General features: G+C 51.6%; 1 protein-coding gene across 1 annotated transcript; it reads left to right on the top strand.

The window, feature by feature from the left end:
- Positions 1-5,498: 5,498 nt before the first annotated feature.
- On the top strand, positions 5,499-15,721 carry NCAPH (non-SMC condensin I complex subunit H). The gene is made up of 17 exons (XM_030510050.1): positions 5,499-5,743; positions 5,821-5,902; positions 6,192-6,284; positions 6,881-7,019; positions 7,742-7,860; positions 9,033-9,222; positions 10,340-10,431; positions 10,582-10,787; positions 11,197-11,345; positions 11,870-11,973; positions 12,484-12,606; positions 12,919-13,023; positions 13,611-13,769; positions 14,089-14,208; positions 14,458-14,543; positions 14,824-14,899; positions 15,277-15,721. Exons 1-17 carry the CDS (start codon positions 5,574-5,576, stop codon positions 15,334-15,336), a joined length of 2,073 nt encoding a protein of 690 aa, XP_030365910.1. The 5' UTR covers positions 5,499-5,573; the 3' UTR covers positions 15,337-15,721.
- Positions 15,722-16,404: the final 683 nt, after the last annotated feature.

The raw sequence follows: 16,404 nt of genomic DNA, 5'->3' as shown, positions 1-16,404 counted from the left end.
GATCCGCTTGCAAGCGTGAACTGGGGGTTAACGGTGGTTTGCAGGTTCTTGGGCCAAGGAACCACATCAAAAGGACTTTCCTTCACATCAGCCAGATGCAAAACCTGAGGAGAGGGAGTGGGTGAGAAAGATCATTAATAAATAGGCTGCTCAAGAGTGGCAATGGCTCTAATGGGCTTGATTAAAAGTCAAATATCATTAATTTGAGCAATTTGATGGGTAGGGATGTGTGTTGGAGACGGGAACAGGAAAACCCAATGTGACCCATGCTCTCACCATGATGGCATCAGGGTTTCATCCTGGCAGATAGCCCAGGATTGAGATTCCCAACCAAGAGGAGCTCCCATGGGCTGTGCCACAACTAATGCACCCACTGCTCCTGCTTTCCCCCCCTTCCCTTTTCCCATCAGGAAGTTATAAATCAGGCAATTCTAAACCTCCCAACTAAAACCATTCTAGTTGCACAAGATGAAGGTGTTCAGAAGAAACAGAAGCCCTTCCTCAAGCTGCGGTTTGAAATAGCAGCATTTCAGGCTGAGCAGAGCATTACCATGCATAGCACCTCCAAAAGCATCATTCCTCTTATTGCAAAGCAGATTGTGACATCCAGGTTGATTAAAAAGGTTTTGGGGAGGTGAAATGACAGCAATTTTCAACAGAGGGGAAAGGAGAAAGAGGGGAAAGGAGGGTTGTTCTGAAACACTCTGCTCCCTGCAGAGGCACAAGGCCATAGCCAACAGCAGATAAGACCTGTACTGAGGGATGTGTAGCTGATTATTACAAGCTGTTCCCCATCCAAAAGCTTTCTGATGTGTGGCATTAAAAAATGGCTGCAAATCTGCATTTCAATGGAGGAATTTAGGAATCCACAGCCCAAAGAGGAGTGAGTCTCCTTGGGTGAGGCTTGTGGCACCTCCCAGCCTTCAGAGAGGAAGACAGGATGTCCTGCTGCCCTTTGCCAAGGTAGGTGTCTCTGAAAGGTGATGAATATCAACTGTGCAGCAGCAGTAACCCTCCAGAGAGCAGGGTCCCTATTAGACAGATTTGTGTTGAGGTTTTTATCTTGCAGCACTGATGTTGTCAGCATTACAGATTCCTCCTGTTGGACAGCAGTGACAGATACGTCCCACACTGTGATGTGGTCAGCAGCACCCAATAAAAGCCACAAAACCATCAGCAGAGTCCCAATGGGCACATCTCCAGGGACTTCTGAGTCACTCGGTGTGCCCAAAGGATGAAGTATTCAGGGGATGGAGACAAAGTCCTCCAGAGCAGCTCTGGTCTGAGATGCTCTCTCAATATCTAGCAACAAAACCCTTCCCAAGAACTGCACCCATGCTGTGTGCAAGCAGAGGAACACGGTGAAGCAAAGCTGTCCTGCTCTGCAAACTGCCTTCCTTCCTGCAGCACCCTCAGAGGCATCAGCACCTCTGAAAACACTGGTCCAGTTGGCAGCCTATGCAAACGACTCAAAGCCCAAAGTTCCACCAGTTTCCTCTGGGACATGGGGAATCACTGGATTTGCTCTCCTGGATTCAGGTCCTGTGGGTACACCAGTCCCACTCTCTCTCATGCAGAGATGTGGGAGCTCAGCTGTGCTATAAGACCCTCACTCACAAACACCAAGCTTGTTTGAAATGATCGTTTCAAACTGCCCAAGTCCTACATTACAAAGTGAATTGAACTGAACGAACACACCACCAACCCAGCCAGTCCATCCAGCACCTCCACGGCAGGTTCCTGCAGTCAGGAATGATTGCTGGTGGAATCCTCGTGGGCTGCAGGCTGGGGGTTGCATCCGGACCAGCCTGCAGCCCATTTGTCTTCCCTTTGCTTGGAAGGGAGAGCTGCCAAGAACAACGTGAGATGCTGTGTGGGCACAGCCAGACCAAAGCTGGGGAGAGGCAGAGCCTCCTGCTGCTGCCTCTCCAACAGCTCAACAAGATTTACAGCTCATCACATCTCTCATCTGCTCTCCAGCCCGAAATCTCATCTTGATTGCTCTGCCTGGACCTCGAGGACTTGTCCTCAGCTGGGATTGCTATGACCACACTGCTGATGATTTATTAATCGCTGCACTCGAGGAGCTGATCTTGTATTTGAGCTTGCAGCCATCACCATGTCTGTGAAATCCTGGATTTTACAGCACAAGGATGATAAAACACAAGAAATCAGAGAAATCACCATCACAAATGAGCCAGACGCCTGCAAAGGGCAAAGTCTGTGGAGCACCCGGAGCTCTGAGACCCTGTAGGATGGTCCTTTGCACATTGAGCTCCTCCAGAGCCTCCCCACTCAGAGCCACGCTCTAAAAGAGGGGGGGGAAATCTAAGCTGTGTCAGTACACCCTGTGTTACAGCCTCTTCAGACACAGCACTGAGTCAGAGGATACAAGACTGCTCAGGAACAGGCCATCCTAATAACGCCTAAGAGAAACTACACCATTTACTTCTTCTGAGGTTTCAACCTTTTCCTCATGCCCTGAGGTATAAGCACAACTAGGAGTAGCTCTGCAGCAATAACAAGCCAGGCTGAAAGCAGACAGCGTGTCCTGGGAGGGAAAAGCAGATGGAAAGGCTGACCCCAGGGTGTCACATTGAAAATCAAACCCCAACCCCTTCCTAAAGCAGCTGAGCAGGTATTAAATTGCCTTTTATTATTGAGATGAGCTACAGTTGTTTGCATAAGAATAGCACCAGTGTGTTAATAAATGCTCCTCTCTGCTCCAGCACACAGAGATCACCAGATCTCTTTAGTTTTCAGGCCATTTACAGAGGGGTGCAGCAGCCCAACAAGAAGAGACCCCACTCGTGTGGCAGCAACAGTCACAGGGACATGCAGAAGTGCCCCGAACTCGTATGGAAACCAAACCCCAGCAGCCAGCAAGCCGAGGTCTGGTGCTTACAGGGGACAGAGGTCTCAGTAACCCCAGAAGGGTGCAGGTTCCACACTCCCCAGCTCTATTTTTAGTCTTGCAGCCAGAGAAGATCGTTGTTGCCAAGCTTCCCGTGTTGTGGATCCGGAATGGGCAGCACATCCCACCCCAGGGACCTGTCAAGCAGCTCAGCAGCCCCATCACTGTGAGTGACAAGGTTTCAAGTCTGCCACGGCAGCTGAGGCAGTCACACAGGAATGCTTCCCCTCTTCCTACTCTTTTAAGCTTCCCACCCTCTTCCAGCACTTGCCTACAGCTGAGAGACATTCCCCATGTTCTGTGTCACCCCAAAGCTTCCCACAGCCCGGAATGGTGCAGGCAGGCAGCCAGCTTCCACTCCTAAGCCATTCTTCCCAACTCCCAAAGCAAACCTTACCTGAGCCTCCGGCATTCCCTCCAAGAACAGGAGAATCCCAGCCCAGCTCCATGGGGATTTTCTCCCGCTGACAGGTCTGAGTTGTACATCCAGCTTCCCAAAGCCCTGCCAGGGATTTATTAGCTGAGAAGCTGATCAAAGGGGGAGCAGCATCTGTAAGAGTTCCTGTCACCAAATGATACATTCCCTTAATTCCCAGTTAAATACAGAGCATGAATATTCCTGTCCTCACCAGTGCTGCTAATGGCTGGGAATAATCAAACGTTGCTATTGCCATGACAGGGATAATTTATTTGGACATTTAAAGCCTTCACAGTTCCTTCAGGCCCTTCATTTTGGGCATGTAGCTGGAGATAGCCATTTGTTTACAACATCAAAAGCTTCACTATGTGGCTTTTGCTTATAGAAAGACACATCACAAAACACAAACCGGGTTTTACAGCCTTTCCATTTCAGTCTGGCCCAGCTGGAACAGACAAGGGAAGGGGTCAGACCCTTTCGCTCAGACCTGGAGTCATTTGGGGACATAAAAAAGCCCTACAGGGTTTCTGTTCCCCACGCAAGTCCCGTGTGGCTGTAAGAAGTGCCCTGGGCCTCCCACGGGCACTCGAGCTGTGCTTAGGAGCAAACGCCAGTCTCCACAAGCTTATCCTTTGGCCATTTTTGGGGTGGTTGGAGCCAGGGCAGGAGCTGGCCCATGGCACAGCCACCCCTTGGCTGGCTCAGCAGGGAACAACTCACATTTCCCCAGCTCCTAAGAAATGTAGAGATCAAACCACATCTTTTCCTCCTGCTCCATCCAGTGGTTCAGGCTGGAAGAGCACTTTGTGACTGGGAAAAACTCAGACATGCAACTGCAGCAGCATCGCAGTCCCCAGCACCTAACTCCATCATGAAGGAATAGGGCAGCTGCCTCTTCACCCCCCCTCAGGGGAATAACACTGGGAATGCTGGCGTGGTAGGGCTGGAAAAGCTTCTCTACTGCGTGGTGGCACTGGAGAAGAAGCTGCTCTTCCCATCAGCTATGGGGTCATGACCATAGAATCATTGAATAACATGGGTTGGAAGGGCACCTTCAAAGGTCATCTCCCTCTCATGCAGCCATGCCTCAGACACACAGCTCAGCCCTCAGACTGCTCACCATGCTAAGGTCCCCTCTGCCTGCAGCCAGCCACTGTGCTGGAGCCATGGAATCAACCAGGTTGGAAAAGACCTTTAAGAGCATAAAGTCCAACCATTCCCAGCACTGCCAAGGCCACCACTAACCCATGGCACTGAGGCCTCGGCTACACGGGGTGTGAACACTTGCAGGGCCGGTGACTCCAGCCCTGCCCTGGGCAGCCTGTTCCAATGCCTGAGCACCCTCTGGGGAAGGAATTGTTCCTCAGCTCCATCTAAACCTCCCCTGGTGCAGCTTGAGGCCGTTTCCTCTTGTCCCATCCCTTGTTCCTTGGGAGCAGAGACAAACAACCTCACTACAACCTTTAAGGAATCTGGCACATCAGGACACAGCTCTGCTGGGATAAGGAAAGCTGAGGAGCAACAGCCTTCCCCAGCAAACTTTTCCTGCAGGGAAACCAAAGCCATACTGACCTGACCCAATCTGCTGAGAGCTGGGGAGATGGTGAAAAGCTGATGTGGAAGTGGGGTGCTTCTGGTCTTCATGGAATCCTGCACACAAACACAGGCTGCCATGGTCAAAGCAAGGGATCAGGTTTAGGAAGCTCCGCTGGCTCCTCACTTACCAGCCTCACCGCAGCCAGGCAGGAGCTGCTCCTGCTCCCACTGAGCACCGCTCCTGAGCCAGGCTGGGAGAGAGGCTGCAGTGCGGGGCAGGATGGGGGCTCCATCACACCCCACACACCATCAGGCTGACAGGAGCTGCTGTCCAGACTGCGAGCGTACAGCCCAAAGACCCCTGTGGTACACCCAGGAACCCACAGAGCTCTAGGGAGGGCTTCGGGGCACACTGCGGATGTGCGGGGCAGCGGTTCGCACCCCGCATCCCCGCACCGGAGCCTTCACAGCGCCCGGCGCCGCCGCCTCAGGAGGGCCCTCACCCCGCCGCGGCCGTTACGCGCTCCCCTGCGCGCGCACCGATTCAAACCCGGAGGGGCGGGGCGGAGCGCCGCGCGTTCCGATTGGCCCCCGGGCGGGCGGGCCGCGCGCGGATTGGCCTGTGAGGAGAGGAGTGGGCGGGGCTATCGGTGGCTGCTCCCCGGCCTGAGGCGGCGCGGCCGGTCCCGGCCCCACCGTGAGAGGATGAGTACCCCAACCCCGGCCCCGCGGCCCCTGGGCAGCACCGGCACCCCCGTGCTGGCCGAGTGCCCCGGCAACGATGATGAACGGGAGAGGCGGCAGCGCCGGCGCTCGAAAGCCACCGACCTCCATCTCAGCAGCAGCGACTCGCCGCTGGGCCTCGCCTCCCCCAGGTACGGGCCCGGTGCGGGGGGATGCGAGGCGGGTAGGGTGGAGGAGGAGGGCCCCCGAACAGCCGTGTCTCCCGCAGGCAGGCGCAGGCAGGCCCGCAGTGGAGCCACAGCCAGATCGCGGATCACTACAGCACCTGCATCAAGCTCTCCACCGAGAACGTGAGTCGGGGCTCCCGGGCCGGCCCCTCTCGCACCGCTGCTGGCAGCGGTCCCAAGGCCACCTGGGAGGGGGTTTCAACTCCTTGAGCCTGTGGTTATTCTCTATCCAAGCCCTCTGAGCCATGTCCCTGAGCCAAACCACAGGCTTCTGTTGCTGCCTCCCCAGCAGTAACTAAGCAGGACGTGGAACTGACCATATCCTGCTGGAAATGCCCCGTGGGATGAGGGATCAGACACTTTGGACACATCATTTGCCAGGGGATCAGTTCTGAGCTGTGCTTTGTTTCAGAAAATCACCACGAAGAATGCCTTTGGCTTACACCTGATAGATTATATGGCAGACATCCTGAAACAGAAGGATTCTGAGCTGACCAACTTCAAGGTGAGAGGAATCACTGCCTGGTCGTGGAGGTGCTTTGTTTCCAACGGGCATTTAGTCTGAAGTTTAGTCAATAACAAACCTCAAATAATACCAAGGTAACTGAGCTGGGTGTTAAAAATACCTTTTAGAGGCAGCACAGTGTGGAATCCTTTTGTACCACAGAAATTTAAGGCTTTCAGTGATGGTCCTTCAAAATGAGTGCTTATTTAAAAGTCAGACTTATGAAGCTTCTGAGGAAAAGAATGGCTGATAACAACCAATAACAAAACAAGGCTGGAAAAGAAAGGAAGTTAGTGTGGTTAATTCCCAGTCTAATTTTGATCCTGGAAGAATTTGCTGGGACAAAGACTTCCTCACTGTAATAGTTGACTGATGCTAGGGGGGAGAACTGGATTCCTGGGTGAATGAACAAATGGCAGCGGCCTTGAGGAACCCCTGAGCTAGCTGTCTTGTTGATGAAATTGAGGAAGGGATGGGAATCAGTGCAGAGGTTTTTGCTTGTACTACATCCAGACATTCGGGTCTGCAGCTCCACATCTTCTAGAGGAGACTTCTTCCTTCCTAACTAAAACCCACCTCTTTGTCCCTCCTCTCAGGTAGCAGCAGGCACGCTTGATGCCAGCGCCAAGATTTACTCCGTGCGTGTGGATGCGATTCATGCGGACACGTACAAAGTGCTTGGAGGCTTGAGCAAGGACCCAGCACCCAAAAACTCCGTGGACAGCCCGGGAGAAGGTGTGCCTTTCGCTCTTTTCTGTTGAACTGTTACTGTTCCACCTGCACAGAGGAGAAATGTTGGTGTACTTACATAGCACATGTGAATTTGGAAACACTTTGTACATCTCAGAGTACATTTCCCTTGAGCAGGGAGGGCTGAGGTGAGACCCTGAATCTCACCTCAATCCTGTATTCAACCATTGGACCCATCAGATCTGAATGTAAACCAAAGGTGGCCTAATCTGAAACATTAAGAATGAAGCATCTCACTAAAGAGGCTTTGAAACAAAACCCATGCTGTGAAGATAAAATAGTCCATAAAAAGAAACACAGCATCCGACCAATGAATTATAGAATGGTTTGGGTTGGAAAGGACCTAAAGATCATCCAGTTCCAACACCCTGACAGAGGCAGGGATACCTTATGCCAGACCACATCACCCAAGGCTCTGTCCAACCTGGCCTTGAACACTGCCAGGGATGGAGTATTCACCACTTCTCTGGGCACCCTGTGCCAGCACCTCACCACCCTTACAGTAAAGAACTTCTTCCTTAGATCTAACTTTAACTTCCCCTGTTTAAGTTGAAACATTGATGGATCCTGCTAAGAGACACCAGCTAACTTCATACCCACTGGGTTTTGTGTGTTTGTCTTACAACCTGAAGTAAAAGCTCTGCTATCCCTCCGTAGGGTATTTCAGTGAGTTTTCTGAGTGTAGCTTGTTCTTCTTTTCCTTTTAGAAGACAGTCCAGCTCCTGGGACTGTCAAGAGAGTTCAGGCAAAGAAGAAGCACTCGTTCAAAACCATCGAGACGAACCTGAACAACATCAATGTGTCGGAGGCTAATCGCAGATGCGAGGTGGGTGGAGGGGGGCTGCGGCAGCAGCCGTGTTCTGGGGGAGGAAAGGAGATGTCACCTCATCCTTCTCATTTCTTAGTGTGCATTCCTCTCTTGGGCTCTAACGGTCACGTGTACATCTGTGAATCCTCCTATTAGAGCAAGGGTATGTCTGGTCATGGATGTTTCTCCTGCGTGAGGCAGCTGGGAGAGGTTTCCCCTTGCTGAAAAACATGGAATCGCAGAATCAACCAGGTTGGAAAAGACCTTTAAGATCGCCAAGTCCAACCGTTCCCCAGCACTGCCAAGGCCACCACTAACCCATGGCACTGAGGGCCTCGGCTACACGGTGTGTGAACACTTGCAGGGACGGTGACTCCAGCCCTGCCCTGGGCAGCCTGTTCCAATGCCTGAGCACCCTCTGGGGAAGGAATTGTTCCTCAGCTCCATCTAAACCTGCCCTGGTGCAGCTTGAGGCCGTTTCCTCTTGTCCCATCCCTTGTTCCCTGGGAGCAGAGACCAGCCCCCACATGACCCTGACATGCATGGGTCTTTCTCCCTTCAGCTCTGTGTTTCAAAGTCAACTTGTCCTGGGTTCAGCTGTAACAGTCATTTTTCTCCTTCTCCGTAGCTGGTGCAGTGCTGTGGTTTTGACTTTTAGCCTGAGAACAACACTGATAACACAGCGATGGTTTTAGTTGTTGCTCAGTAATGTTTACTCTGATCAAGGGCTTTTAGTCTCATGCTCTGCCAGTGAGGAGGGGCACAGGAAGCCGGGAGGAAGCAGAGACAGGACACCTGACCCAAGCTAGCCAAAGGGGTATTCCATCCCACAGCACGTCATGCCCAGTATAGAAACTGGGGGGAGTTACCTGGAAGGCCCAGATCGCTGCTTGGGTCGGGCTGGGTATTGGTCAGCGCGTGGTGAGCAATTATATCCTCTCCCCTTGTTATTTCCCTTATCATTATTATTATTGGTGGGAGCAGTAGTAGTTTTGTCTTGTACCTTGGTTACTGGACTGTTCTTATCTCAACCCGTGGGATTTACACCCTTTCCATTGTCCTCCCCATCCCTCCGTGAGTGGGGTTCTGAGTTACCAGCTGGCCTTAAATCACAACACTCCTGCAGAAACCTGCTTCACCCCTTCCATCTACTCCATTGCCTGATTCTCTGCTTCATTCCACACCTGCAGATTGATCCCATGTTCCAGAAAACAGCAGCATCGTTCGATGAGTGCAGCACAGCTGGAGTTTTCCTCATTGGGCTGCGTACCCAGGACTGCCGCTGCGAGCTCCTCTTCGACTCAGAGATCATCCCTCTCCCTTCCTCAGAGACTCTCACACTGCCAAACACCAACCCTGTGAAAGTGATGGATTTAAAGCGTGAGTGCTGGTAACTGCTAAGCAAAATCCAGACCTTTCCATCCTTTTAATCTCCCAAGTGTGCTCCTTTTAGTCTCAGCCAGCTTGACTCGTGCTTTTGTTTGACTGCTTGGCTACCCTGTGGCACCACTGCTAGTGAAACAGCTGGAAAACAGGACCTTTGTAGGTGTTAGATCACTGCAGGTCTAAAGCAGATCTGTCACACAGCGTGGATAGCTGGTCTGAGCTGTGCTGCAGTTGAGATTAGTGTGCTCCAGGTTAAGGACTGACCTTATAGAATCCTATAATGGTTTGGGTTGGAAGGGAGCTTAAAGCTCATCCACTTCCAACCCCCTGCCATGGGCAGGGACACCTTCCACTAGAGCAGGTTGCTCCAAGCCCCTGCGTCCAACGTGGCCTTGAACACTGCCAGGGATGGGGCAGCCACAGCTTCTCTGGGCACCCTGTGCCAGTGCCTCAGCACCCTCACAGGGAAGAGCTTCTGCCTAAGAGCTCCTCTCAATCTCCCCTCCGGCAGGTTAAAGCCATTCTCCTTGGCCTGTCCCTACATCCCTTGTCCAAAGCCCCTCTCCAGGTTTCCTGGAGCCCCTTTAGGCACTGGAGCTGCTCTAAGGTCTCCCCTTCAGGAGCCTTCTCTTCTCCAGGCTGCCCCAGCCCAGCTCTCTCAGCCTGGCTCCAGAGCAGAGCTGCTCCAGCCCTCGCAGCAGCTCCGGGGCCTCCTCTGGCCTCGCTCCAGCAGCTCCACGTCCCTCTTGTGCTGTTGCCCCAGAGCTGGATCAGGACTGCGGGGGGGGTCTCCCCAGAGCACAGCAGAGGGAGAGAATCTCCTCCCTGACCTGCTGGCCACAGAGTGTTTTGAGCCTGTACATAACTACCAAACCCCACTGCTCTGATAACATTCCCAGTGCTATGCCCACCCTGGAGTTAGGGTAGCAATGAAACTCTCTGCTGAGAAATGAGACCAGCTGCTTTTTCAGTGAGCCCTGCACTGCCCTACATGCAGGAAGAGCTGCCTACATATGTGACTTTAAGAATTATTAAATGCCTGGTGCTTGTTTTTGCTGCTGGTTCCTTCATCCTATGTTTTATCTCTCCCCCTTGCTCTCCTTGTCTCTAGCCCTTCTAGCACAGTGCACTGAAAAACGCCCCATCTGCTCTTCACTGGCTGGTTTCCAGTTTACAAAGTGGGATGCTGAATCCCAGGATGAGGTATGTTTGTTAGCTCTGGGCTGGGTGGGATCCTTGGCTTGTATCCATGCTCACCTCCAAAGCGATCTCTGAGATACATGGAGCAGTGGGGTATTGTGCTGCAGGACCACTGCTGGCCTCTGTTTTCCTGAGCACCTTCTTCTCCTACAGTCAGTGTCAGCCCTGTTGGATAAATTCAAGAAGAGTGACCAAGTGTTCGATATCAACACAGAGGTCGACAGTGATGTGGAAGACTGTGCTCCCATCCTGCCAGGTGATGACTTCAATTCTGACTCCCCCAGGAATACAGCGACAGACAAGATTGGGGAATTCACAGAAAACCTCAACTCCTTCGGAACAGTCTGCCAGGGGAAGGGGTAAGTAGACACTGAGAATCTATGGCTTTGCTTTGAGAGCAAGTGACAACTGCTGGCAGCTCCCTGGGGAATCTTTCATTCCTGTGTACATGTTTCCCTCCTGGCTATAGCTGCTTTCTCTGCAAGCTTTGGGTACCTCCAGGTATACATTACAGTAACATCTCTGCTCTCGAAGAGGACCTTTTTGTGTGGTCACATTTGGTTGCTTCTCTGCTCCCCAGTTTCCAGCCTGCCCTTTGGCAAATCCATCTCTGTTTCTGCAGCAGCCTCACGGACTCCATAGATTAAAGTCCTGCACAGAGAGAGCAGGCGATGTCCTTACAGAGCTGATCTGGATGTTGACTGCACACTCAGGGCCTGTGTGTGCCAAAGGAATGATTTCACTCAGCAGCATGTGTGCTCTTTCCAGAACTGACACAGCTTCTTTTGGAACGGGAGACATTGGGACCATGTGCTATTATGTCTCCATGAAACCAGGGGAATATTCCTACTTCAGTCCCCGGACTCTGTTGACGTGGGCTGGCCCAGAGCACTGGCGCTTCAGACCTCGGCACAAGCGTATGTATGTAGAGACAGCAGCTCATGTGCTGCCAGGTCCTGCTTCCCTTTGGAGTTGGGCAGCATCTGACTCATAAAGCAGGGACAGTAAAGAAGGGGACAAGCCTGCCTGGCTCTGTTCTAGCCAGCTGGGAAGCAGGATGGAGTTCAGACACCACAAAGGCTCTCAGCCACATGCCGATCCTTCTAAAGTGTTCTCTAGTGTTTGGGCTTGTTAATGATGCCCAAAGTTGAGGGGGTGTCTCACTGCAGCAACAGGAGGTATTAGCACTAATACAGCTCCTGCTGTTGTTTCCCACCTCCTGCATAAGCCCCAAAGATTAAATTTCACTTTCTGCTTCTATAAAAAGATACCGATCCCTTTAAAACGTGAAGCTGAGAACACCACTTGTTGCTTTCCCACAACAAAGAGGAAAGTCCTTGTAGGTGACCTTTCTGTGTGGAGCAGGTGCTCAAGTTAGGAGCGAGCTTGTGGTTCTTACTCTGTCACAAAGCACTGACAGTTTCCTTCCTTTCTGCTGCAGAGGCTGAGTCTGAAAAAGAGACCAGGAAAAGGAATGCAAAGAAAGCGTTCGAAATAGACTTTGATGAAGATATTGACTTTGAGGTGTATTTCCGTAAGACCAAGGCACGTGCTGAGTTTCTGCCTCTTTCTGCTCTCTCTTTTACCATATCAGTGTGGCTGGCAACTGCCATCTGCAAATGGCTCCTGTGAAACTGGCTCTGTAACCTTGGAGTCCTCTGATTCCAGGTCACCTTACAAGTTGAGGGGTTTACCCACCGTAGGATGGAGAATCAGGCTGGATTCCTCCTGGCTTATACCCTCCCAGTTAAAAAGACCCCATGGATCCAGCTCCATGTCCCAGTGTGCTGCACAGAAACCTGTGGGTGCACCAGCTGGACCAGTGTGAACTCCTCCTCGCACACATCTTAGAACTTGCCCCCTTTCAGGATGAGATATTAATTATTTAGCTTAAATAAGTAAGTTTTAAATAGAATTAATCACTTAGAGTTAGAACATTGTGTGGTTCAGTCTGCTTCTTCCCTAACACAGACAAAGACCTGTGTTCAAAGCACTTATTGTGTGTTTGTGAGTAGTGGACAGCTCATGGACAATGGCATTTATTACATCCCTCAGGCATCTATAACTCTAGCCAAATCCATTCTGGAAAGCCAGAACGTGAAGAGCACCACGCTTCCCACAGACTTCAACTATGACCCTAACACCATTCTCCAGCTGTACCTCAAACCAGCTTTTAAGGTAAGAGTCTTCTCTAAAAGCCTGTTGGCAATGATTCTATGCACAAAACCACTCTCCACCAAGTGCTTGAAGTGCTTTGGGATGCTCCTTAGGGCTGGAGAAGAACCACCCTGTCTCTCAGTGAACTGACACACACTTGTGGATGCTGGAGTGGCTCTGCTTAGCTGGGGGCTTGCTAGAGGGCTGGTGTGTGAGGAGGAGGAAGAGCCAACAGGCTGGGAAAAGGGGAGGTGATGAAGAAAGAAGGTGCAGGTACTGCTTGGGCAATATTTGGAGTTTTTCCTTTGCTGACCCCTGCTCTTGTCCTGGTAGCTCTGCAGGATGTCTCAGCCAGAAAGCTTGGATCATGAAGACGAGATCGGCGAATACGACTACAACAACCCCAATGACACCTCCAACTTCTGCCCTGCGCTGCAGGTAACTGGAATAAGAAGCTTGCTTTCTGGTGCCTGTATTTGATGTGTGATGGGAATCACTTGGGAAGAAGCTGTGTCCATGTCCCCTTACCAACGACATCAACTAAACTCTCTGCCCTTGGTGTTTGCCAGTCAGTTTGCTGCAGAAATTCCATTCCAGTGCCCTAAAGCAGGAGCAAATGCCATTGCTCACCTCCAGAGTCATCTCCACACAGTGAGGTTTGCTCCCAACTCTTTCGAGCTATCATTGAAAGAGATTTCTTCTCAAGCTTCAGCTTTTGGCCAGGCCAGTGCTGCTTCCTGAGTGCATTTGTGACAAGTCTCAGCTGGTCCCACACTTGCAGGAAAACCCTTCATCTCTGTTGTCTTTCCTGTTGTCCTTTGGTATTCTGCACTCTAGATCTCCCTCATGTTTAGCCTTAGCCCAGCCTAAGTGCTGTGGGGAGAAGCTGAATAAGAACATGTTCCATGGGGAAGGTGGGCAGGTATCACCACCAACCTGAGAGGGTGGTGTTATCTCAGTGCAGGACACCTCTGGCTTCTCAGAGATGTCTCTGTGCGGCCTCACTGCTCTTTCTTCTTCATCAGGCTGCAGACAGTGATGATGACAATGACCCAGTTCAATTCATGGGCCCGACAGGGGAGTTCAACCTTACTGTCCACCCTGAGGTTCCAGAAGCTGAGCTTAACAGGCTTGCCGATATCACAACATACGGAGAGCTGAACCTCGTTGCTGAACCCCAGAAGGTAAAGATTTGTGTTGTCACTGAGTGAATTGCTCATTGGGCAGGTCTGGAGCAAAGCCTTTCACCACCTCGGGTGGTTGGAAGTCCTGAGACACCAGTTTCCCTGGTGTAGGATCTCCTGGGTTTGCTACTGGGTGCTTTGTGCCCAGATGAACCCTTGTGTAAGAGGAGGGAATTAATCAAAGGCTTAGCAGTCAGAGAACATTCACTGTTGTTCCCAAGGAGAACCATGTTCTGATTGTTCCTGTGGTTCTTATTGAGGACAGTGCTCCTGCTTCTGCTCAGTTGCTCTCGACTCACCCTGGACTTCTGCTCCTCAGGTCAACAAGATAGCAATTCAGTATGCAAAGACAGCCAAGAAAATGGACATGAAGACATTGAAGAAGAACATGTGGAACCTCTTGACTGATGGAAAGGGGAAAGAAACAGCAGCAGCAGAGGTGAGTGCAGGGGGAGCCAGGTCTCTCAATAGGCCTGATGACAAGAGAAGCCCTGCAGGTAACTGAGCTTAACTCCTGCAGAGGCAGCCCTGGGCAGGTTGAGCAGCAGTTCCTTTCTAGTAGTCTTGCTCCTATGGGATGGCCAGGAAGGAGAAACAGAGTGTAACTGGGAGTGGTTTCTCTCTGAAAACAAGGTGAATACTGGCAAGCAAAGTCTGTCTCAGCAGTGTCTGTCTTTTTCCTAAATAGATGGAGGATGCAGAGAAAGAGGAGGATGCCTCAGCAGTAGCAGGAGAGAAGGTCTTCAGCAGCATCACAAAGGATCTGTTTCACAGGTAGAGGCCCTAAAAAAGGCTGGGCTGAAGATTGGGGCCACACTTCAGCTGAGCTCAGGCAAACACCAACCCCTCTGTCTCTGTTACAACCTACCTGAAGCCTGAGGGAGTTCTTGGCTTGCATTCAGCTGGGGAAATTGTTGCTAGTGGGAGGGGAAAGGTAGAGAAAACACAGATCCCTGGGGAGGAGCCAATCTCTGGTGACCTGGTCCTTGCAGGCACGCTCCATCCATTGGGTTGCAGTAGGCTCTGGCCATCCTAACCTCCTTCTCTTCTGTAGGCTGCCTTCTGGGATGGCTAAAAACCTGTCCGTCCCCTTAGCCTTCGCCTGCCTCTTGCATCTGGCAAATGAGAAGGTAAGCACAGTGTGGACACAGGAGATATGGGAGAAGAGCCGTTTTCTTGCTACATCAGGATTTCTCAAGTCCTGGTTTCACGCTCCTGGTGAACATAAATCAAGCTGGTACCTGTGGTTAAGCACTTGTGGCATTTCCAGCCTAACTGCTGTCTGTCACTCCTTGTCCTTGAGTCTGGAGGCAGAGGGGTGAGCACATTGTTGTGAGCATTGGGAGCATTTCGGTCTCAACAGCCGATGGGAGGCCTTGGTCTTGTGTGTGCTGATGAGGACAGAAGAGGCTGGGATTGCTCTGAACCTTCACCATGTGGGTGTTTGCCAGACTCAGAGGGGAAGAGTTTGGCTTTGTTGAACTTGGCTTTTCTTTTCTATTCCCAGAATCTGAAGCTGGAGGGCACAGAGGACCTGTCTGATGTCTTGGTGAAACAAAACAACTGAGCCCTGTGTGCTCAGCTCCTCAGATGACTGGTGCTCTCTGGACTCTCTCATCAGTGGTAGGTTTTTCTCCTCCAGCACCATTGCTGTGAAATCCCACTGGTCTCTGCACCTCAGAAAAAGTTTAAATCAAGGATGCCCTACCTAAACTTAGGACCCATACAGATGGACAGTTGCAGCTCTGCCATCTTCAATCCATCAGTTCTTTCCTGGGTCTGGGTAGTGAAGTTCCTCCATCTCACTGTGAACCAAAAGGCTCCTGTGTCACTCAATGTACACGGACTATTACCAGGTCTCCAGTTCCTCCTGTAATCCTGTTCATCCCAGAAAACGATTTACTTTTTATACTGAGCTTAAAGGTAATAAATAAATTGCTACAGACTTTGCAGATGGGCCTTTGAGGTGGGGAAGGAGGAGTCTCCAAAACAGGGGAGAGGTTAAAACAACACAGCAGAGTGTTGGGGAGCAGTCAGGGAGCAACACCAGCCAGGACCCAGTCCTCCAGCACCTGAACAATGTGAGCAGGACCAACCTGGAGATGGGGGCCAGGTTCGACCAAGAGCTGAGATCACCCCACAAGCTCCTGGTGCTGAGGCAGGTCTGAGATCAAGCAGAGAAGTGAGCCTGAAGGTCAGGGTTGGGTCTGAGGCAATGAGGCAGGAGACCAGTGCTGCAAGCACAGCTTAGGCAGGGGCTGAAGCCCTTGAGCTGAGCTCCGATGGAGCTCCTGGGTGTGGGTCAGGGCCCCTCATGAGGCTGATCAAAGCAATTAGGGCTGATTAGTGCCCCTGGGGTCCTCACGAGGTGGGTGGAGAAGGGCTCAGTGCAGGTGCTGCCAACTCTGCCCCCGAGGGCATCTCAGGGCCTGAGGCTGAGGATGGGACCCCCACAGAATAGAATCATCATGGAATCAACCAGGCTGAAAAAGACCTTTAAGATCATCAACCAGGACTGCCAAGTCTACCACTAAACCATCCCTTGAGAGCTGGCCCATGAGGGGCAGGTTGGGGGCACAGGACACTCTGGTGGGATACAAGATGAGAGGTTTTAAGTAAAATAGTCACAAACAGG

This window comes from Strigops habroptila, chromosome 21 (assembly GCF_004027225.2).
Source record: "Strigops habroptila isolate Jane chromosome 21, bStrHab1.2.pri, whole genome shotgun sequence".
NCBI lineage: Eukaryota > Metazoa > Chordata > Aves > Psittaciformes > Psittacidae > Strigops > Strigops habroptila.
Note: the sequence above shows the minus strand (reverse complement) of the source record. Positions and strands in the feature narration are given on the sequence as shown.

Bases quoted from the DNA above. Each gene is read 5' to 3' on its own strand.
- NCAPH (XM_030510050.1), top strand. From the start codon at position 5,574: ATGAGTACCCCAACCCCGGCCCCGCGGCCCCTGGGCAGCACCGGCACC. The intron at 6,285-6,880 runs GTGAGAGGAATC...CCCTCCTCTCAG, and splicing joins CTGAGCTGACCAACTTCAAG to GTAGCAGCAGGCACGCTTGA. The intron at 11,974-12,483 runs GCACGTGCTGAG...TACATCCCTCAG, and splicing joins TGTATTTCCGTAAGACCAAG to GCATCTATAACTCTAGCCAA.